Source organism: Phyllobates terribilis, unplaced genomic scaffold (genome assembly GCF_046119375.1).
Source record: "Phyllobates terribilis strain yellow unplaced genomic scaffold, ASM4611937v1 Scaffold_35__1_contigs__length_13245226, whole genome shotgun sequence".
NCBI lineage: Eukaryota > Metazoa > Chordata > Amphibia > Anura > Dendrobatidae > Phyllobates > Phyllobates terribilis.
This window is the reverse complement of record NW_027362795.1, coordinates 5,963,863-5,987,442: the sequence shown is the minus strand read 5'-3', so window position 1 is coordinate 5,987,442 and position 23,580 is coordinate 5,963,863. Positions and strand designations below refer to the sequence as shown.

General features: G+C 48.6%; 1 protein-coding gene across 1 annotated transcript; it reads right to left on the bottom strand.

The window, feature by feature from the left end:
* Positions 1 to 495: 495 nt before the first annotated feature.
* LOC141182698 (uncharacterized) lies at positions 496 to 21,633 on the bottom strand. The gene is made up of 3 exons (XM_073660844.1): positions 21,609 to 21,633; positions 19,784 to 19,912; positions 496 to 2,732 (listed from the first exon to the last, which is right to left on the bottom strand). The coding sequence occupies exons 1-3, from the start codon at positions 21,631 to 21,633 to the stop codon at positions 1,630 to 1,632; spliced, it is 1,257 nt and encodes a 418-aa protein (XP_073516945.1). The 3' UTR covers positions 496 to 1,629.
* Positions 21,634 to 23,580: the final 1,947 nt, after the last annotated feature.

The following is a 23,580-nucleotide window of genomic DNA, read 5'->3' as shown; positions in this document are numbered from 1 at the left end:
ACAATTTCAAGGTTATAAGTCCATCTTTAGAGATCCGCATGTTCCTTTGTCCAAGGTGCACAGCATAATCAATAAATTTACAAGCCATACAGTCAAATATGGTGGAGGTTCAAAGGTGTTTTGGGGTTGCTTTGCTGCCTCTGACTGTGTGCAAGGCATCATGAAATCTGAATATTAGCAAAGGATTTTGGTTCACAATCTAGTGCCTAGTGTCAGAAAGCTGGGTTTGCGTCCTAGGTAGTGTTGAACAAGTATGTTCCATTAACCCTTTCGCCGAGTATGCTCGGGCCGAGCTCCGAGAATTTACAGCTGCTCAGTGATATGTTTGAATCACTCCCATGTGCATGATTTGCAACTGTTTGACAGCTTTATTACATGTGAGGAATGTCTATTTCTTACACATTCCTCACATGTAATAAAGCTGTCAAACAGTCGCAAATCATGCACACGGGAGTGATTCAAACATATCACTGAGCAGCTGTAAATACTCGGAGCTCGCCCGCGCATATTTGGAACAGAACATACTCGCTCAACACTAGTCCTAGGTCATGGGTCTTCCAGCATGACAGTGAGCCCAAACAGACTTCAAGAAGCACCTAGAAATTAGATAGAAACAAAGTGCTGGAGCGTTCTGACCAGCAATGAGTCTGGATCTAAATCCCATTGAACACCTGTGGAGAGATCTTAAAATTGCTTTATGGAGAAAAATATTAAAATTTGAGAGTCCTCAGTAGTTGATACCATCTTTTCAGTTAGCCATTAGTCAGTAAGCTTTCGAGACTACTCAGGTCTCTTCATGAGACATAGTATAACACAAAATCTGAAGAGTCACATATTTATACATAACGGCACAGGAATAATGCAATAGATAAGACAAGTGATGTGAAGCAGAACTATCAGTTTCGGAAAAGGATAAGCAGTTGTGGCCGTAAAAATGTGTGGCCACAAGTAGATCTATTCTTTTTTTCTTTTTTTTGGGTGGCGATGAGAATTCATCCTTGTTTTAAGTTTTTGCCTTGTCTCCCCTACATACAGACCCCCAGTTGGACAATTGGTACATATAATTAAGTTCATTGTGATGCAGCTGAAAGTCCCTGGGATCTTGTAATCCTGATGTGAGTTGGGAATCTTTATCTTGTCCGTGGTCATTATAAATGGACAGGTTTACATTTACAGTTGGTGAGGATGAATTGTATAAGTTTCACCACAAAGGTGAAACTATCCTCCCGGTCAGTTTGCTTACCCTCCCAGTACCTTCTAATTCTAACAATGTTAGGTTTCTGGGAGATTATACTTGTTCGTTTTATTTTTGGTTCTCCTTAGCTTGCCTTCTTTGCCCTCTATCAATGTGTTTTTGTTTCTCATTCAGGGTTTTCGTATTTTACTTCATACTTTCCATTCCCCTTGTTGACAGTGTGTTGTGGCCTCCCCTCTGGTTCCTCAGGAGGTATGAGAAACTCCTCAACGACTTATTAGGGAGTTAGGTCTGTGGTGGCGTTTTTAGTTGTACAGCTAGGGCCTTTCTTGTCTGTACAGAGACTAGTTGGGTGTAGTTGCGGCATTCTCCCCTGTGTGGGTTCTCTGGTGGTTATCAAGATGCGCTTTCTGTTTAAAACATTTCCCACATTTTCAACATGAAAAAGGCTTCTTCCCTGTGTGAATTCTCTGATGTTTATTAAGATGTGATTTCTGTCCAAAACATTTCCCACAATCTGCACATGAAAAAGGCTTTGCCCCTGTGTGGGTTCTCTGATGGATGATAAGAGTTGATTTCTCTGTAAAATATTTCCCACATTCTGAACATGAAAATGGCTTCTCTCCTGTGTGAGTTCTCTGATGGATGATAAGAGTTGATTTCTCTGTAAAACATTTCCCACATTCTGAACATGGGAAAGGCTTCTCCCCTGTGTGAGTTCTCTGATGTTTGAAAAGATTTGATTTCTTTGCAAAACATTTCCCACATTCTGAACATGAAAATGGCTTCTCCCCTGTGTGAGTTCTCTGATGTATATTAAGACATGCTTTTTGTACAAAACATTTCCCACAATCTGAACATGAAAATGGCTTCTCCACTGTGTGGGTTCTCTGGTGCTTAAGAAAACTAGATTTATGGTTATAACATTTTCCACATTCTGAACATGGAAAAGGCTTCTCCCCTGTGTGAGTTGTCTGATGTTTAATAAGAGTAGATTTCTCTGTAAAACATTTCCCACATTCTGAACATGAAAATGGCTTCTCCCCTGTGTGGGTTCTCTGATGGTTGATAAGATTTGATTTCTCTGTAAAAAAATTCCCACATTCTGAACAGGAAAATGGCTTCTCTCCTGTGTGAGTTATCTGGTGCCTAACAAGACTTGATTTCTGATTAAAACATCTCCCACACTTGGAGCAAGAAAATCTATTCTTCGCTGTGTGAATTTTTTGATGTTTAAGAAAAGACTTTTGGAGGGAAAAACTATTTCCATATTCTGAATGTGAAAATGGCTTCTTTGCTTCAGGAGCAGTTTGTTTTTTAATACTTATTTTGTGACTTTGATTTTCCTTATTAGTCAGTAATGAATCAGAAGACAGGACCTGTTTCAAAGGATCAGATGACGGATCTTTTCTGTGAAGGGATGATGGTAAGTCTGGAGAAATGGCATTCACTTCAATTGTATCCTGTGGAATCTGAAAATTATCTGATTTGAAAATTGAAGATGTCAGCTGTCCCTCTGATCTCCTGGTACAGACATCTGCCAAGAATAAAAACAATTATTATTTTTTAATAAAGAATCCTTGAATTTTATATTTTTGAACATTTCTACTTAAAATGTCTGTAAAAAAGGCAAGTTATATACAGTTATATGAAAAAGTTTGGGCACCCCTATTAATCTTAAGCTTAATGTTTTATAAAAATTGGTGTTTTAGCAACAGCTATTTCAGTTTGATCTATGTAATAACTGTTTGACACAGTAATGTTTCTGCCTTGAAATGAGGTTTATTGTACTAACAGAAAATGTGCATTCTGCATTCAAACAAAATTTGACAGGTGCATAAGTATGGGCACCTCACCAGAAAAGTGACATTAATATTTAGTAGATCCTCCTTTTGCAAAAATAACAGCCTCTAGTCGCTTCCTGTAGCTTTTAATGAGTTCCTGGATCCTGGATGAAGGTATTTTTGACCATTCCTCTTTACAAAACAATTCCAGTTCAGTTAAGTTTGATGGTCGCCGAGCATGGACAGCCCTCTTCAAATGATCCCACAGATGTTCAATGATATTCAGGTCTGGGGACTGGGATGGCCATTCCAGAACATTGTAATTGTTCCTCTGCATGAATGCCTGAGTAGATTTGGAGCGGTGTTTTGGATCATTGTCTTGCAGAAAGATCCATCCCCTGCGTAACTTCAACTTTATTGACAAGAATCTGCTGATACTGAGTGGAATCCATGCGTCCCTCAACTTTAACAAGATTCCCGGTGCCCGCATGGGCCACACAGCCCCAAAGCATGATGGAACCTCCACCAAATTTTACTGTGGGTAGCAAGTGTTTTTCTTGGAATGCTGTGTTTCTTTGCCGTCATGCATAACTCCTTTTTGTATGACCAAACAACTCAATCTTGGTTTCATCAGTCCACAGGAACTTCTTCCAAAAAAAAAATTGGCTTCTCCAAATGTACTTTTGCTTACCTCAGCCGACTCTGTTTGTGGCGTGCTTGCAGAAACGGCTTCTTTCGCATCACTCTCCCATACAGCTTCTCCTTGTGCAAAGAGCGTTGTATAGTTGACCGATGCACAGTGACACCATCTGCAGCAGGTTGATGCTGCAGCTCTCTGGAGGTGGTCTGAGGATTGTCCTTGACTGATCTCACCATTCTTCTTCTCTGCCTTTCTGATGTTTTTCTTGGCCTGACACTTCTGGCCTTAACAAGAACTGTCCCTGTTCTTCCATTTCTTTACTATGTTCGTCACAGTGGAAACGGACAGGTTAAATCTCCGAGACAGCTTTTTGTATCCTTCCCCTGAACAACTATGTTGAATAATCTTTGTTTTCAGATCATTTGACAGTTGTTTTGAGGAGCCCATGATGCCACTCTTCAGAGGAGATTCAAACAGGAGAACAACTTGCAAGTGGCCACTTTAAGTAGCTTTTCTCATGATTGCATACACCTGGCTATTAAGTTCAAAACTCAATGAGGTTACAAAACCAAAAAAAGTGCTTTAGTAAGTCAGTAAAAAGTAGGTAGGAGTATTTAAAACAAGAAAATGATAAGGGTGCCCATACTTATGCGCCTGTCAAATTTTGTTTGAATTCAGATTGCACATTTTCTGTTAGTACAATAAACCTCATTTCCAAGCAGAAACATTACTGTGTCCAACAGTTATTACATATATCAAACTGAAATAGCTCTTGCAAAAACACCAATTTTTATAAAACATTAAGCTTAAGATTCAAAGACAGATGGAGAAGTCACATCTATGATCAGCTCTAATCCTGCCATCTCCACCGTTCTCATTACACAAGTATAAAACATATAATACTGGGGGATAAAACAAGACTGAGCACAAGACCTTCACAGCCGTCTACACATCATAGGGGAGATCTCATGACACCTTCTCTCTATCTACCTGAGGAACATTTGGATTTTCTTGTTTACAGTCCTGTAGAAGAAGAGGACGGGGACATCTCTCTGGTGTTGTCCTCTTACTGGATAGATCTGGAGGAAACACATACAGGGACTGAATTCATTCTTTACATACAGATAATTATGGGCCGTGTGTATTTAGTCCTGTCTATTACCTGGTGATGTGAGAGGCTGGGGAACCTCCATCATGATGTCCTTGTACAGATCTTTGTGTCCTTCTAAATACTCCCACTCCTCCATGCAGAAATAGACAGCGACATCCTGACATCTTATAGGAACCTGACACATACTGTAGCGCCGGCGTCCCTGCCCTCTGCCAGGCAGGGACGCTGTTCCCCTCACCTCCCTGCTCCGTGCCCGGCGTCCTCCTCCCGCTCTGCTGGCAGCGCGCGCTCCTTCCCGGCCACTGTGCTTAGGGCGCGCGCGCTCTCCCTCCCTCTTAAAGGGGCCGCGCGCGCCGTCCTAAGGAGTCCCCGGCCAATGGCCGGAGGACTTCACCATATATAAGGCACCTCCTCCAAAATGGAGGTGCCCGAGCAATGTTGTTCCACTGTTCTACTCTGCTTCAGCCCTCAGGTCCCATTGCCAGTTACCTGCCAGTTACCTGCCAGATTCCTGCCTGATTATCTGCTACCTGCCTGCTAGTCTGAGGTCCGACGGTCTGCCTTACTACTCCTGTCAGTCTGTCTAAGGACCAGCCTGCCCGCTCACCTGGGAGCGCACATCAGCCACCTGCCTGCTTGCCTGAGGTCCGACGGTCTGCCTTCCAACTCCTGTCAGTCTGTCTATGGACCAGCTTGCCCGCTCAACTGGGAGCACACACCAGCTACCTGCCTGCTAGTCTACCTGGAGGCTCCGCCGTCACGTGCTGTGACCACCTGCCTGTCCAGTGACTCCTGCTCGCTCACCTGGGAGCGCTCATCTGCTGCCTGTCTGCTAGCCTACCTGGAGGCTCTGCCGTCATGTGCTGTGACCACCCGCCTGTCCAGAGACTTCTGCCCGCTCACCTGGGAGCGCTCCTCTGCCGCCTGTCTGTTGGTCTTCCTGGAGGCTCCGTCGTCACATGCTGTGACCACCCGTTCATCCAGAGACTCTCGCCTGCTCGCCTGGGAGCTCACGTCTATCATCAGCCGCCACAGGTCGTACCAACCCTTTACCTAGAGACTGCCCCGGTCACTTGCCGTGACCATCTGCCCATTCATCCAGAGACTGCCCCGGTCACTTGCCGTGACCATCTGCCCGTTCATCCAGAGACTGCCCCGGTCACTTGCCGCGACCATCTGCCCGTTCATCCAGAGACTGCCCCGGTCACTTGCCGTGACCATCTGCCCGTTCATCCAGAGACTGCCCCGGTCACTTGCCGTGACCATCAGCCCGTTCATCCAGAGACTGCCCCGGTCACTTGCCGTGACCATCAGCCCGTTCATCCAGAGACTGCCCCGGTCACTTGCCGTGACCATCAGCCCGTTCATCCAGAGACTGCCCCGGTCACTTGCCGTGACCATCAGCCCGTTCATCCAGAGACTGCCCCGGTCACTTGCCGTGACCTCCAGCCCGTTCATCCAGAGACTGTCCCGGTCACCTGCTGTGACCTCCTGCCCGTCTTCCCTGGTCGCCACCCGCTCCCTTACAAGGACTGCCCCCTTGTATAGTAGCTCAGAGGTTCCGCCTCCCAGACCCGTTACAGTTTGCTCGGGCCATGGAACCCGGTGGCACCCAAGCTCCCTCGCTCTCGGACCTGTGTCATGAACTGTCCCGTCAAAGGTCCCAACAGGAGTCCATCCTGGGTCACCTGCGGAATGTCAATACTCGCCTGGACACTCTGACTGCTCCACCAGCAACCTCCGCCAGTGCCATGTCTCGCAATCCGGCAGCTCCACTGCCCACTAATACCATGGTATCCTACCCCGGACCCCGGCTTTCTGCACCTCCTCGCTTCGGAGGTGACTCCGCCCAGGCTCGGGGCTTCATAAATCAGTGCACCCTGCACTTTGAACTATTGTCCCACCAGTTTAACTCCGACCGAGCCAAAATTGCATTCATCATGTCCCATCTCACCGGGGAGGCCCTGGCCTGGCTAAATCCTCTATGGGAGAGAGGAGACCCCCTGGTGTCCAACTTGCCTGCTTTTCTCACGGCTTTCCGGAAAGTCTTCGACGAACCCGGACGGAAGAACTCATCCGCATCATCACTGCTACGCCTCCGTCAGGGAAGTCTCACCGTGGGCCAATATGCCATACGGTTCCGTACCCTTGCCTCGGAGCTGGCCTGGGATAACGACGCTCTGGTATCCGTCTTCTGGGAGGGTCTGTCCGGCCGTATTAAAGATGAACTTGCCGGTCGGGACATTCCTACCACTCTCGATGACCTAATAACTCTTGCCACCCGGATTGACCTACGGTTCCAGGAGCGTGCCAAAGAGGTCACCCGTGAGAGGAGGTTACCATGTCTAGCTCCTACTTTTCAGAAACCCGTCACTCCCTCCGTCTCTACCCAGGTACACTCTCCTGAGTCTATGCAGGTCGACCAGACCAAGATGGTCAAAACCCGTCAGAACTTACGCCGTGCCGAGGGGAGCTGCTTCTACTGTGGCAGTAAGGAGCACCGGATCCGTGCCTGCCCGGAGAGGTCGGGAAACGCCTGTGTCTAGGTTCGCTCAGAGAGGTCAACCTAGACAAGAATAAATCCTCTCAGTCTCAATCGTCTGCGGGGAGAACTGTTATTTCGAACTAGCCCAACTTGACTCTGGAGCAGCCGGGAATCTTATTTCACAGTCCCTGGTAGAGAAATACCGCATCCCCACCAAACCTCTGGCTGTACCCTTGTCTGTTGCTGCCGTGGATGGGGGCCTCTTACCACGCCCCATCCAACTCATCACCGAATCCATTACTCTGCAGGTGGGAATGCTGCATTCTGAGAGTATCTCCTTTCATGTTCTGCCTGGACTCTCTCACGCATTCTTGCTAGGCCTACCTTGGCTCCAGAGACATGCACCCGTGCTTGACTGGCAGACCGGAGAAGTCCTTCGCTGGGGACAGGACTGCCATAAGACCTGTCTGGTTCCCGTCCATCCCGTCCGTCCTTCTCCTACCCCAGCTAATCTACCTGGACTTCCGATTCCTTATTGGTCTTATGCTGATGTCTTTAATAAAAAGGAAGCAGAGACACTACCTCCTCATAGACCATACGACTGCCCTATCGACCTGTTACCTGGTACTACTCCTCCCCGTGGGCGTATTTATCCTTTATCCGCTGCTGAGACCCGGTCGATGTCCGAATATATTGAGGAGAATCTGGCCAGGGGATTCATCCGGAAATCTACCTCCCCGGCGGGAGCAGGCTTCTTTTTCGTCAAAAAGAAGGACGGCTCTCTCCGTCCCTGTATAGACTATAGAGGCCTTAACCAGATCACGGTGAAGAATAAGTACCCCCTTCCGCTCATTCCGGAGTTATTTGATCGTCTGAGGGGGGCTAGAATCTTCACCAAACTGGACCTCCGTGGGGCGTACAACCTGGTTCGTATCCGTCAGGGGGGATGAATGGAAGACGGCATTCAACACCCGAGACGGCCACTATGAATATCTGGTAATGCCCTTTGGTCTCTGTAACGCTCCTGCCGTCTTTCAAGAGTTGGTCAATGACATCTTCCGGGACCTTCTCTACTCCTGCGTAGTGGTGTACCTGGACGACATCTTGGTCTTCTCTCCGGATCTCCAGACTCACCGGAGGGACGTTCGTCAGGTCCTGCTCAGGCTCAGGCAGAATCATCTCTTCGCTAAATACGAGAAGTGCCTCTTTGAGCAGACCTCGCTTCCGTTTTTGGGCTACATTATTTCTCAGACCGGCCTACGAATGGATCCAGAGAAACTGTCTGCCATCGAGAAATGGCCTCGACCGGAGGGGTTGAAGGCCATCCAGCGATTCCTGGGCTTCGCCAACTACTACCGCCTCTTCATACCACACTTCTCTTCCCGGACTGCCCCAATTTCCGCGCTCACCCGTAAGGGTACTAATCCCAAAGAGTGGCCGCCCGAAGCAGAGGAGGCCTTTCTTTCCCTAAAACAGGCCTTCTCTTCCGCCCCGGTGCTGCATCGCCCGGACGGCAACAAGCAGTTCTTCCTGGAAGTTGACGCCTCCTCCTCTGGAGCCGGAGCGGTACTTACTCAAAAATCATCTTCCGGGAGAATGGTAACTTGTGGCTTCTTCTCCAAACTCTTCTCCTCTTCTGAGCGCAACTATTCCATAGGAGACCGAGAGTTATTGGCCATCAAACTGGCATTGGAGGAGTGGCGTTACCTACTCGAGGGGGCTCTTCACCCGGTAATAATTTACACTGACCACAAGAACTTGGCTTACCTCCAGCATGCCCAGAGACTTAACCCGCGCCAAGCCCGGTGGTCCTTATTTTTTGCTCGCTTTGATTTTGTTCTTCATTTTCGCCCGGCTGACAAAAACGTCAAAGCAGATGCCTTGTCCCGATCCTTTCTGGTGTCCGATCTCGAGGAGGAACCTAAACATATCATCGATCCCGCCAGAGTAATGCAGGTGGCTCCCGTGAGCCTAAATCGTCTCCCTCCCGGTAAGACGTTCGTATCAGTACCTGATCGGGAGAAGATCCTACACTGGGGTCACTCGTCTAAACTAGCTGGCCACGCCGGTCAGAAAAAGACCCTCCAGCTTATTGCCCGGCACTACTGGTGGCCTACCCTGCACAAGGACGTAATAGACTTTGTTTCTGCCTGTGTGTCCTGCGCCCGCAACAAAATCCCGAGACACCTGCCAGCCGGTCGCCTTCTTCCGCTTCCTGTGCCTGCTGCCCCCTGGCAGCATATTGCTATGGACTTCATAACTGATCTCCCCGTCTCTGCCGGTTGTACGGTCATTTGGGTGGTCGCTGACCGCTTTTCCAAGATGGCTCACTTTATTCCCCTGCCTGGTCTCCCGTCTGCACCCGAGCTGGCTAAAGACTTTATCCGCCACATCTTCCGTCTTCATGGCCTGCCCCTCCACATCGTGTCGGATCGTGGGGTACAGTTCACCTCACGTTTCTGGAGAGCCACTTGTAAACTGCTAGACGTCACCCTGGACTTCTCTTCCGCTTACCACCCACAGTCCAATGGTCAAGTGGAGCGGATCAATCAGAACCTGACCAGTTACCTCCGGCAGTTCGTTAATGCCCATCATTCTGACTGGGTGGATCTCCTACCATGGGCCGAGTTCTCCTATAACAATCACGAGAGCGAATCCTCCTCCAAATCCCCGTTTTTTGTAGTCTTCGGTCAGCATCCTCGGATTCCTTTCCCTGTCTCCACCTCTGTGGACAACCCGGCTGCGGAATCTCTCGTTAGCAAATTTTCCTCCATTTGGGAGAGTACCCGATCCGCACTCCTTCAGTCGTCCGAACGGATGAAAAGACACGCTGACAAAAAAAGCCTGGATCCTCCACAATTTCGTCCTGGAGATAAAGTCTGGCTCTCATCTAAATATGTCCGACTCAAGATACCTTCTTACAAGTTAGGGCCTCTGTTCATCGGTCCTCTGGAGGTCATCAGTCAGATCAACCCGGTGGCCTATAAATTAAAACTCCTGGCCAACTTACGGATCCCTAACTCCTTCCATGTATCTCTCCTCAAACCTGTGGTACTTAACTCTTTTTCCAAGTCTACAGGTACGCCTCCTGCTCCGGTTTCTGCTGAGGACGAGTTTGAGGTAGAGAACATTCTTGCCACCAAAAGGGTAAGAGGAAAGATCTTTTTTCTAGTAGATTGGAGGGGGTTTGGTCCTGAGGAGAGAACGTGGGAGCCCCGGGAGAACATCCATGCCCCTCTTATCCTAGCTAAATTTCTGTCTGGCCTAAAAAAGGGGGGGTCTAAAGGGGGGGGTACTGTAGCGCCGGCGTCCCTGCCCTCTGCCAGGCAGGGACGCTGTTCCCCTCACCTCCCTGCTCCGTGCCCGGCGTCCTCCTCCCGCTCTGCTGGCAGCGCGCGCTCCTTCCCGGCCACTGTGCTTAGGGCGCGCGCGCGCGCTCTCCCTCCCTCTTAAAGGGGCCGCGCGCGCAGTCCTAAGGAGTACCCGGCCAATGGCCAGAGGACTTCACCATATATAAGGCACCTCCTCCAAAATGGAAGTGCCCGAGCAATGTTGTTGCACTGTTCTACTCTGCTTCAGCCCTCAGGTCCCGTTGCCAGTTACCTGCCAGTTACCTGCCAGATTCCTGCCTGATTATCTGCTACCTGCCTGCTTGCCTGAGGTCCGACGGTCTGCCTTCCAACTCCTGTCAGTCTGTCTATGGACCAGCTTGCCCGCTCACCTGGGAGCACACACCAGCTACCTGCCTGCTAGTCTACCTGGAGGCTCCGCCGTCACGTGCTGTGACCACCTGCCTGTCCAGTGACTCCTGCTCGCTCACCTGGGAGCGCTCATCTGCTGCCTGTCTGCTAGCCTACCTGGAGGCTCTGCCGTCACGTGCTGTGACCACCCGCCTGTCCAGAGACTTCTGCCCGCTCACCTGGGAGCGCTCCTCTGCCGCCTGTCTGTTGGTCTTCCTGGAGGCTCCGTCGTCACATGCTGTGACCACCCGTTCATCCAGAGACTCTCGCCTGCTCGCCTGGGAGCTCACGTCTATCATCAGCCGCCACAGGTCGTACCAATCCTTTACCTAGAGACTGCCCCGGTCACTTGCCGTGACCATCTGCCCGTTCATCCAGAGACTGCCCCGGTCACTTGCCGTGACCATCTGCCCGTTCATCCAGAGACTGCCCCGGTCACTTGCCGTGACCATCTGCCCGTTCATCCAGAGACTGCCCCGGTCACTTGCCGTGACCATCTGCCCGTTCATCCAGAGACTGCCCCGGTCACTTGCCGTGACCATCTGCCCGTTCATCCAGAGACTGCCCCGGTCACTTGCCGTGACCATCTGCCCGTTCATCCAGAGACTGCCCCGGTCACTTGCCGTGACCATCTGCCCGTTCATCCAGAGACTGCCCCGGTCACTTGCCGTGACCATCAGCCCGTTCATCCAGAGACTGCCCCGGTCACTTGCCGTGACCTCCAGCCCGTTCACTCAGAGACTGTCCCGGTCACCTGCTGTGACCTCCTGCTCGTCTTCCCTGGTCGCCACCCGCTCCCTTACAAGGACTGCCCCCTTGTATAGTAGCTCAGAGGTTCCGCCTCCCAGACCCGTTACACATACAATGATACCGTCATCCCCCAATCCCTTCACAGCGTTACTGTATAATGTCCCAGCATTCCCAGCAGTGTCACCTCTCCAGTCAGCAGCTCAATTATGTTGTAGGCGAGTTCTAGAATCTTCTGGTCATTGATATCCTCATGTATTACGGGGTGAGGTGGAGGCCCCGTGATTAATCTCTGGTTATGGAGAGAAAGATTAATAAATCTCACTACAGACATTTCCAGAGTCCTCACCTCTCTAGTTCTGTCCATCTGTTATTTCCAAGAATGATGTAATGTGACGTCATCAGAATCTCTCACCTCTCCAGTAAGCCGGAAGAGGATCTCTAGGGTGAGGTGTAATATCCCCTCCACCATCTTGTCCATCATTTTCCTGGATAAATCAGGAAAATTTTCTTATATAGACGATCTTTACTGAGAGGATCCGGTATTTTAGAGATCTGAATGAGGAAAAGATAAGCTGATGGATAAGACCATTTTTCTGCAAACGATGCGGAATCCAAAATGTACCACGAGTACCCTTCATTCCTTAATCTGGTGTTCAGATCTATTGCCTGTATATTAAAATCTGTGACATTTGAGCAGTATCTTCTCAACCATAAAAATTGGCCCTTGGATTTTCCTCTTTTTATGGGGATGGGGTGGTGGTTATCCCATTTCAATAGTTTATTAGTGCTTGAAGGTTTATGGTAGATGAGTGTCCCTAGGGTCCCATTACAATCCTTCTTGATCAGTACATACAGGAAAGGCAACTGGTAATAATTGGTGTTGGTCTGCTCCTTTAAACAAAATGTACTTTTCAGGTTATATCCTCAATACCCTCATTTTTCAACCCTTCTTTTGAGGCCCACACAGTCAGACTCTACCGGCCCTTCTCCCTGCGAGTGGCGGTTGTGTATCGCCCTCCGGGCCCCTCCCGTCAGTTTGTGGATCACTTTGCCACTTGGCTTCCAAACTTTCTATCTTATGACATCCCCACCCTCATCATGGGAGATTTTAACATCCCAATAGGCGATTCCCTCTTCCCATCTGGCGCTCATCTTTTATCGCTAACTTCCTCCTTCGGCCTTTCACAGCTTACTAATTCTCCTACACATGAAGATGGAAATACTCTTTGACCTGATCTTCGCCCGGCTCTGTTCAATACATGACTTTACTAACTCTCCTCTTCCACTCTCTGATCACAACCTTCTTTCATTCTCTGTCAAGAACTGTCACCCTGCTCAAGACACCCCCACTTTCCACACTTATAGAAATATACATGGCATTAACACCCAGAAATTTATGAAAACGTTGCAATCATCATTGGCCCCAATCTCCTCCCTCTCATGCCCTGCCTCTGCACTGAAGCATTATAACGAAACATTGCAATGCGCCCTGGATGAAGGCGCACCTCCTACACAGAGAACAACTCGGCACAGACGGCGACAACCCTGGAACACACTGCAAATACACTTTCTCCAGTGGTGCTCCAGGTGTGCCGAACGGCTGTGGACAAAATCTAATCTGGCCGAAGATTTCCTCCATTATAAATTTATGCTTAAAACCTATAACTCCGCCCTTCACCTCTCCAAACAAACCTACTTTGAGGCTATGTGCCCACGATGCAGAAATGAAGCAGAAAATTTCTGCAGCATTTATGCATCTCCCTGGCAGAAAAACGCATGCAGATTGTGCATGCGTTTTTCCTGCAGAATACATGCGGATTCACATGCGTTTCCACATGAGTTAACGCATGTGTTTCCGCATGCGGACTGACAAGCACTTTCCAGGCGATAGCATCACTTGGAAAGTGTTTGACAACTAGGTCACACTGTATAAATCCATGCAAACGGCATGGATTTATACAGTGTGTCTGTAAAAATAAAAAAATAAAGCTATACTTACCTCCGATGCCGCCGTGTGTGCTGTCGCGCTCGTCCTGGCTTCTTCCTGGCTTGCCGGCATCTCGCGAGACAGCCTGCGGTCACATGACCGCGACGTCATCTCAGGTCCTGGAAGGAGAAGCGCTGCGGGGGCCGCCGGACAGATGAATATAAACTTTATTTTTTATTTTATTCTTTTTTTTACAGGTACAATGGTACCCAGGTCTGGATGAGAGTCTTCTCTCCTCCAGACCTGGGTACCATCCGCACATTGAAACGCATATAATCCGCATGTACTAATGTACAGACACGGATTATATGCGTCTCAATGCAAGTCAATGGCGTGGCTTCCGCTGCGCTTCCGCAAAATTAATGTTCATGCTGCGGATTTAGGAGCGCTGCAGAAAAGCTGCGGAAAAATCCGCAGCATGTGCATTGACATTGCGGAATGCCATTGGGGACCATGGGGTGCGGATTACCATGCGTTTTTGATGCGTTTCCGCTGCGGAAATTCCGCAGCGGAAATGCAAGAAAAACGCATCGTGTGCACGCAGCCTAACAACCTCATCATCTCATGGCCCAATAATCCTAAACACCTGTTTGACAATTTTTATTCTCTCCTTAATCAAACAGCACAGGCCCCAACCACCAACCTCAGCAGTGACGATCTGGCCAATTATTTCAAAGAAAAAATTTACCATATCCGACAGGAAATTTTCTCTCAATCCCCAAATGTTATGCATGCTCCTCCCTCCCACATTGTATCTTGATCATTTTCTGACTTCGAACCAGTCACGGAAGAAGAAGTGACAAGGCTCCTTGCTTCCTCTCGCTCTACCACCTGCACCAGTGACCCTATTCCTTCACATCTCCTTCAGTCCCTTTCTCCAGCTGTCACCACTCACCTAACCAAAATATTCAACCTCTACCTCTCATCTTATATTTTTCCCTCCTTTTTTAAACACTCCAGCATACATCCATTACTTAAAAAAAGATCCCTCGACCAGAACTGTGCTGCTAACTACAGACCTGTTTCCAATCTTCCCTTTATATCTAAACTCCTGGAACGACTGGTCCACTCCTGTATAATACGCTATCTCTCAGATAACTCCCTTCTTGACCCTTTACAATCTGGTTTCCGCTCTTTACATTCTACTGAAACTGAACTCAGTAAAGTTTCTAATGATCTACTAACAGCCAAATCTAGTGGTCACTACTCCCTGCTGATTCTCCTGGATCTCTCCGCAGCATTCGACACTGTGGATCTACCTCTCTGACCGCTCCTTCACTGTGTCTTTTGCTGGCTCCTCTTCTTCTCCCCTCCCCCTTATTGTCGGGGTTCCTCAAGGATCAGTCCTAGGCCCCCTTCTTTTCTACTTATATATCGCTCCTATTGGACAAACAATCAGCAGATTCGGTTTTTAGTACCATCTCTATGCTGATGACACCCAATTATACACCTCTTCTCCGGACATCACCCCTGCATTATTACAAAATACCAGTGATTGTCTTTCCGCTGTCTCTAACACTATGTCTTCCCTCTATCTAAAATTGAATCTGTCAAAAACTAAACTACTCCTATTTCCTCCCTCCACTAACCTATCTGTGCCTGATATTGCCATTTCTGTTTGTGACTCCATCATTACTCGCCAGCAACATGCCGGCTGTCTTGGGGTCATGCTTGAGTCAGATCTTTCCTTCACTCCTCACATCAAATCACTCGCTCTCTCGTGTCATCTACACCTCAAAAACATCTCTAGAATCAGAACTTTTCTTACCTTTGACTCTGTAAAAACTCTTATGTAGCTCTTATTCATTCTCGTCTGGACTACTGCAACTCTTTACTTATCGATCTCCCTCTTTCTAAACTTTCCCCTCTCCAATCCGTCCTGAACGCAGCTGTCAGGGTCATATTCCTTGCCAACCGACACAACGATGCCTCTTCCCTGTGCCTGTCATTGCACTGATTGCTCATCCAATACAGAGTTCAATATAAACTTATCGCTCTTACCCACAAAGCTCTCGACGATTCAGCACCACTCTACATCTCCTCCCTCATCTCAGTCTACCACCCTACCCGTGCCCTCCGTTCTGCTAATGACTTAAAACTAAAATCCTCCGTAATCCGAACCTCCCACTCCAGTCTCCAAGATTTCTTGCATGCTGCTCCAATTCTTTGGAATGCACTACCCAGAACAATTTGATTAATTCCCAATCTCAACATACTTATCTAACTGTCCCAGTTTGGCCCATATTAAAATTTTCTTCAAAATCATGCTCATACCATCCATGGACTGCATAGCCTCTGTCTGTACTGTACACATACTGGCTGGAGACCAGTTCATGTAGTGTTATATACTTACCCTATTTAGTATATTAAGGCTGTATTATACAATATATGTACATTTTACCTTTTGTGTCTCCCCTATTTCCTTACAGACTGTAAGCTTGTGAGCAGGGCCCTCACTCCATTTAATATCTGAGTTATGCTTATTCTGTAAAGTCTGTATTGTCTGTATAAGTCCCCCCTAAAATTGTAAAGTGCTGTGGAATATGTTGGAACTATAAAAATATAAATTATTATTATAATTAAATTCAGATGTAAATCTCAGGCCCACTCTATTGATGTTGAGTTCCCTGACAAATTCAAAAGATTGTTCACTCGTCCCTGACCAGATGATAAAAATGTCATCAATATATTTGTACCACACCCCAATATATGGATGCCACCACTTATGATCATCCCTGAATATTGTGGATTCCTCCCACCAGTCCAGGGATAAGTTAGCATATGAGGGGGCACAGGGGCTCCCCATCGCAGTACCACTGAGCTGGTGGAAGTATTTCCTGTCAAAAAGAAAGAAGTTATGAGTAAGAGTGAGTTTTAGAAGATCCTCCATGAAGTCATTATGTCTGCTACACTCTATTGACCTCGATTTCAAGAAATGTCTTACTCCTCTGATACCATCCTCATGCGGTATATTACTGTACAAAGCCTCGATATCTAGTAAGGTTTGCTCCCCTACATGCATGTATACATGCTCGAGGGTCTACATGTAGGGGAGCAGCCAAAGGGAAAACCAATCCCAGAGGGATTATTCCAACTGCAGGACCTCAGGCGGTACTGGGGGAACATTATACTGTGTAGAGGCATCATACATCCTGCATAAGGGGCATAATGGGGGCATTACACTGTGGGGGCATCATACATACTGCAGAAGGGGCATAATGGGGGCATTACACTGTGTGGGGCATCATACATAATGCATAAGGGGCATAATGGGGGCATTACACTGTGGGGGCATCATACATACTGCAGAAGGGGCATAATGGGGGCATTACACTGTGTGGGGCATCATACATAATGCATAAGGGGCATAATGGGGGCATTACACTGTGGGGGGCATCATACATAATGCATAAGGGGCATAATGGGGGCATTACACTGTGTGGGGACATCATACATACTGTATAAGGGGCATAATGGGGGCATCACACTGTGTGGGGGCATCATACATACTGCATAAGGGGCATAATGGGGATATTACACTGTGTGGGGGCATCATACATCCTGCACAAGGGCATAATGAGGGCATTACACAGTGTGGGGGCATCATACATCCTGTATAAGGGGCATAATGGGGGCATTACACTGTGTGGGGGCATCATACATCCTGCATAAGGGGCATTACACTGTGTGGGGGCATCATGCATACTGTATAAGGAGCATAATGGGGACATTACACTGTGAGGGGGTCATCATACATCCTGCATAAGGGGCATCATACATCCTGCATAAGGGGCATAATGGGGGCATTACACTGTGTGGGGGCATCATACATCCTGCATAAGGGGCATAATGGGGGGCATTACACTGTGTGGGGGCATCATACATACTGCATAAGGGGCATAATGGGGGCATTACACTGAGTGGGGGCATCATACATACTGCATAAGGGGCATAATGGGGGCATTACACTGTGTGGGGACATCATACATCCTGCATAAGGGGCATAAAGAGGGCATCACACTGTGTGGGGCATCATACATACTGCATAAGGGGCATAATGGGGGCATTACACTGTGGGGGCATCATACATCCTGCATAAGGGGCATAATGAGGGCATTACACACTGTGGGGGCATCATACATCCTGTATAAGGGGCATAATGGGGGCATTACACTGTGTGGGGGCATCATACATACTGCATAAGGGGCATAATGGGGGCATTACACTGTGTGGGGACATCATACATACTGTATAAGGGGCATAATGGGGGCATCACACTGTGTGGGGCATCATACATACTGCATAAGGGGCATAATGGGGGCATTACACTGTGGGGGCATCATAACTACTGCATAAGGGGCATTACACTGTGTGGGGGCATCATACATACTGTATAAGGGGCATAATGGGGGCATCACACTGTGTGGGGCATCATACATACTGCATAAGGGGCATAATGGGGGCATTACACTGTGGGGGCATCATAACTACTGCATAAGGGGCATTACACTGTGTGGGGGCATCATACATCCTGCATAAGGGGCATAATGGGGGCATTACACTGTGTGGGGGCATCATACATCCTGCATAAGGGGCATTACACTGTGTGGGGGCATCATACATACTGTATAAGGAGCATAATGGGGGCATTACACTGTGAGGGGGTCATCATACATCCTGCATAAGGGGCATAATGGGGGCATTACACTGTGTGGGGGAATCATACATACTGCATAAGGGGCATAATGGGGGCATTACACTGTGTGGGGGAATCATACATCCTGCATAAAGGGCATAATGGGGGAATTACACTGTGTGGGTGGCATCATACATACTGCCTAAGGGGCATAATGGGGGCATTACACTGTGTGGGGGGCATCATACATACTGCCTAAGGGGCATAATGGGGGCATTACACTGTGTGGGGGGCATCATACATACTGTATAAGGGGCATAATGGGGGCATTACACTGTGTGGGGGGCATCATACATACTGCATAAGGGGCACAATGGGGGCATTACACTGTGTGGGGGGCATCATACATACTGTATAAGGGGCATAATGGGGGCATTACACTGTGTGGGGGCATCATACATACTGTATAAGGGGCATTACACTGTGTGGGGGCATCACACATCTTGCATAAGGGGCATTACACTGTGTGGGGCATCATACATACTGCATAAGGGGCATAATGGGGGCATTACACTGTGTGGGGGCATCATACATCCTGCATAAGGGGCATAATGGGGGCATTACACTGTGTGGGGGCATCATACATCCTGCATAAGGGGCATAATGGGGGCATTACACTGTGTGGGGGAATCATACATACTGCATAAGGGGCATAATGGGGGCATTACACTGTGTGGGGGCATCATACATCCTGCATAAGGGGCATAATGGGGGCATTACACTGTGTGGGGGAATCATACATCCTGCATAAAGGGTATAATGGGGGAATTACACTGTGTGGGGGGCATCATACATACTGCATAAGGGGCATAATGGGGGCATTACACTGTGTGGGGGGCATCATACATACTGTATAAGGGGCATAATGGGGGCATTACACTGTGTGGGGGCATCATACATACTGCATAAGGGGTATAATGGGGGCATTACACTGTGTGGGTGTATCATACATCCTGCATAAGGGGCATAATGGGGGCATTACACTGTGTGGGGGCATCATACATCCTGCATAAGGGGCATAATGGGGGCATTACACTGTGTGGGGGCATCATACATCCTGCATAAGGGGCATAATGAGGCATTACACTGTGTGGGGCATCATACATACTGCATAAGGGGCACAATGGGGGCATTTCACTGTGTGGGGGCATCATACATCCTGCATAAGGGGCATAATGGGGGCATTACGCTGTGGGGCCAGTAAAGGGGCCCTGTACTATGAGAACAATACGTTTCCTCCCTTCCTGCCTCCATAGTTGGGTCGTATGTATCTATTACAGGAAACAGAACAAAAACCTTATGATTCTTATAAAGGGGCAACACAAGACCCCAAAAGCGTCTCTGTGCTGAAGGGGTTAATGCCCCCTGCGCCCAGTAATGGGGGTCTCCACATACCTCCACCTGCAGAGCCGCCACCACATATATGGCTGCTCTGTGCGCACAGGAGCTGTGATGAGGTCACAGGAGGGGAGGAGTCAGGGGTCACATGATCAGGGGCCTCAGTGGATGCAAGACTCTGCTGTGCTGGTTGTCATGGTGCTGGATGAGCTGAAGTTTATGTGTGTACTAGGTGTACGGAGCGGAGCCGCGTGTGTACGAGGTGTACGGAGCAGAGCCGCGTGTACGAGGTGTACGGAGCAGAGCCGCGTGTTTATGAGATGTACAGAGCAGAGCCGTGTGTCTACGAGGCGTACGGAGCTGAGCCGTGTATGAGGTGTACGGAGTGGAGCCGCAGGTATACAAGGTATACGGAGCGGAGCCGTGTATGAGGTGTACGGAGTGGAGCCGCAGGTATACAAGGTATACGGAGCGGAGCCGTGTATGAGGTGTACGGAGCAGAGCTGTGTGTGTACGAGGTGTACAGAGTGGAGCCGCGTGTGTACGAGGTGTACGGAGCGGAGCCGCGTGTGTACGAGGTGTACGGAGCAGAGCCGTTTGTGTACGAGGTGTACGGAGCAGAGCCGTGTATGAGGTGTACGGAGCGGAGCCGTTTGTGTACGAGGTGTACGGAGCAGAGCCGTGTATGAGGTGTACGGAGCGGAGCCACGTGTGTACGAGGTGTACGGAGCAGAGCCGTGTATGAGGTGTACGGAGCGGAGCCGCGTGTGTACGAGGTTTATGGACCGGTGCTGTCTACGAGGTGTTTGGAGTGGAGTCGTGTATGAGGTGTACGGAGCAGAGCCGCGTGTGTACGAGGTACGGACCGGAGCTGTCTACGAGGTGTACGGAGCGGAGCCGTGTGTGTTTATATTCTGTCTGTCAAAAACATGGATAGAACATGAACGTGAAAAGCAGAGGTGTGAATGAGGCCTAGGACTGACACTGCGCCTCCTCTATTTCATCCATGCTGAGCTCTTCATTGAGGCTGTGGAGACGATGGGGCAGATTTATCGCAGGTTCATGCTGTTTGATCTATGTGCACGTGTTTAGGCTAAGTTTACACAAACTACTAGGTGGCGCTTCCTTTGTGCCAGGAATCTGTGCTTCCGTTTTGCAGCATTTTTCAGTGTGCGGTGCCTTGCTCTAGACCACGCCCCTTTCCAGTAAGACGACGCCCAGTTGTTGCAGAATGTCCTGAATAAGGTATAAATGATGAAACAAGTTGACCACATAGGCGGCTTCTGTTGAATAAAATGAGAGAGTCGTAGCTGTGGAATATTGTACAATGGATAATACAAAAAAAATAGGACTCGCACACCTTTAGTATTTAATTAATCCTCTATATGGCCAATATACTAACATACTAATACTCGATGTGTCAGCGCACTGCGACTACTGATTACATGAACTCCAATATTGCTGTAAACATTAGGTGCTTTGTTAGCGTTTTTTGATCAACAAGCACAAAGCCTCCAACCACGTCAAGGTGACCTTTTAATGTGAATGGTCCCTAACAACTATATGTCCTACCTCTCTATGTGCCAAACCTTGTGTTGGAAAGATGGGTGGATAAGGGTGTTGAGCCCTGGAGGGGGCCATAGTGTGCTGACTAGTGATGAGTATGTTCGGTTAACCCTTTCGGCGAGTATGCTCGGGCGAGTACCGAGTATTTTCAGCGTACTCGGTGATATGTTTGAATCACTCCCGTGTGCATGATTTGCGACTGTTTGACAGCTTTAATAAATGTAAGGAATGCTTGTTTCTTAAGCATTAGTGCGCTTCTGGTCGGGTCTTCTGTTTACTTGCCCCTGTATCATCAAATGATGCACAACACACTTACGGTAGTCTATAGTCGCCCCAATCATTTTGATGATGGCTCCTTCGCAATTTAGTGCAACCTCTTGAAGTGAGCTGGGTGTAAGTTAACTTTAGGAGCACGGTCTGGTCATTTTACACATTTTCATGGATTAAACACTTTTGACTGTGCCAGGAAAGTTCTGATGTTACTTATCAATTACTTTTGTAAAGCCGCCTCTTCAGAGAGGAAGAGGACTAGAGCTCTAGCTCCACAATTTCCCAGAGGAGCATGCATGGCTTATAAGTCTCCTCACTCTGACATGCCAGGCTTGGCTTGTCACTCTCCACAAGCAGAAATGTTACCCCGTAGACCTGTTTTGTAAATCTGAAAAGCCCAACCACATCTGACATTGTTGCATGAGCTTGTATCGTACCATCCATACTCCGTGAATATTATATGCCTTACAGCATACATGTCAAACTCTGGCTTGAGGGCCAAATCTGGCCTGCAGGGTTGTTATATTTGGCCCGCAACACCAGAACCGCCACCCCCATGTGTGGCCATTATTTGTATGGAGGACTAGGTGGGGCCCATCATACTGTATACTGGTTGACCCGTGACTTTGTCCAAGTTTTTCATTTTGACCCTCTGTGTGTTGGAGCTTGACATCCCTGCCTTATGTTCTCAGGATTATATACACTGCTCAAAAAAATAAAGAGAACACTCAAATAACACATCCTAGATCTGAATGAGTGAAATATTCTCATTGAATACTTTGTTCTGTACAAAGTTGAATGTTCAGACAACAAAATCACACAAAAATCATCAATGGAAATCACATTTATTAACCAATGGAGGCCTGGATTTGGAGTCACCCCTAAAATTAAAGTGGAAAAACACACTACAGGCTGATCCAAGTTTGATATAATGTCCTTAAAACAAGTCAAAATGAGGCTGAGTATTGTGTGTGGCCTCCACGTGCCTGTATGACCTCCCTACAATGCCTGGGCATGCTCCTGATGAGGCTCAGTATTGTATGTGGCCTCCACTTGTCTGTATGATCTCCCTACCACACCTGGGCATGCTCCTGATGAGGTTGCGGATGGTCTCCTGTGGGATCTCCTCCCAGACCTGGACTAAAGCATCCGCCAACTCCTGGACAGTCTGTGGTGCAACGCGACATTGGTGGAGGGAGTAAGACATGATGTCCCAGATGTCCTCAATCGGATTCAGGTCTGGGGAACAGGCGGGCCAGTCCATAGCTTCAATGACTTCATCTTGCAGGAACTGCTGACACACTCCAGCCACATGAGGTCTGGCATTGTCCTGCATTAAGAGGAACCCAGGGCCAATCGTACCAGCATATGGTCTCACAAGGGGTCTGAGGATCTCATCTCGGTACCTAATGGCAGTCAGGCTACCTCTGGCGAGCACATGGAGGGCTGTGCGGCCCTCCAAAGAAATGCCACCCCACACCATTTCTGACCCAATGCCAAATCGGTCATGCTGAAGGATGTTGCAGGGAGCAGATCGGTCTCCACGGCGTCTCCAGACTCTGTCACGTCTGTCACATGTGCTCAATGTGAACCTGCTTTCATCTGAGAAGAGCAAAGGGTGCCAGTGGCAACTTTGCCAATCCTGGTGTTCTGTGGCAAATGCCAATCATCCTGCACGGTGTTGGGCTGTGAGCACAACCCCCATCTGTGGACGTCGGGCCCTCATACCACCCTCATGGAGTCGGTTTTCAACTGTTTGTGCAGACACATGCACATTTGTGGCCTGCTGGAGGTCATTTTGCAGGGCTCTGGCAGTGCTCCTCCTGTTCCTCCTTGCACAAAGGAGGAGGTAACGGTCCTGCTGCTGGGTTGTTGCCCTCCTATGGCTCCCTCCACATCTCTTGGCATCTGCTCCATGCTCTGGACACTGTGCTGACAGACACAGCTACCCTTCTTGCCACAGCTCGCACTGATGTGCCATCCTGGATGAGCTGCACTATCTGAGCAACTTCTGTGGG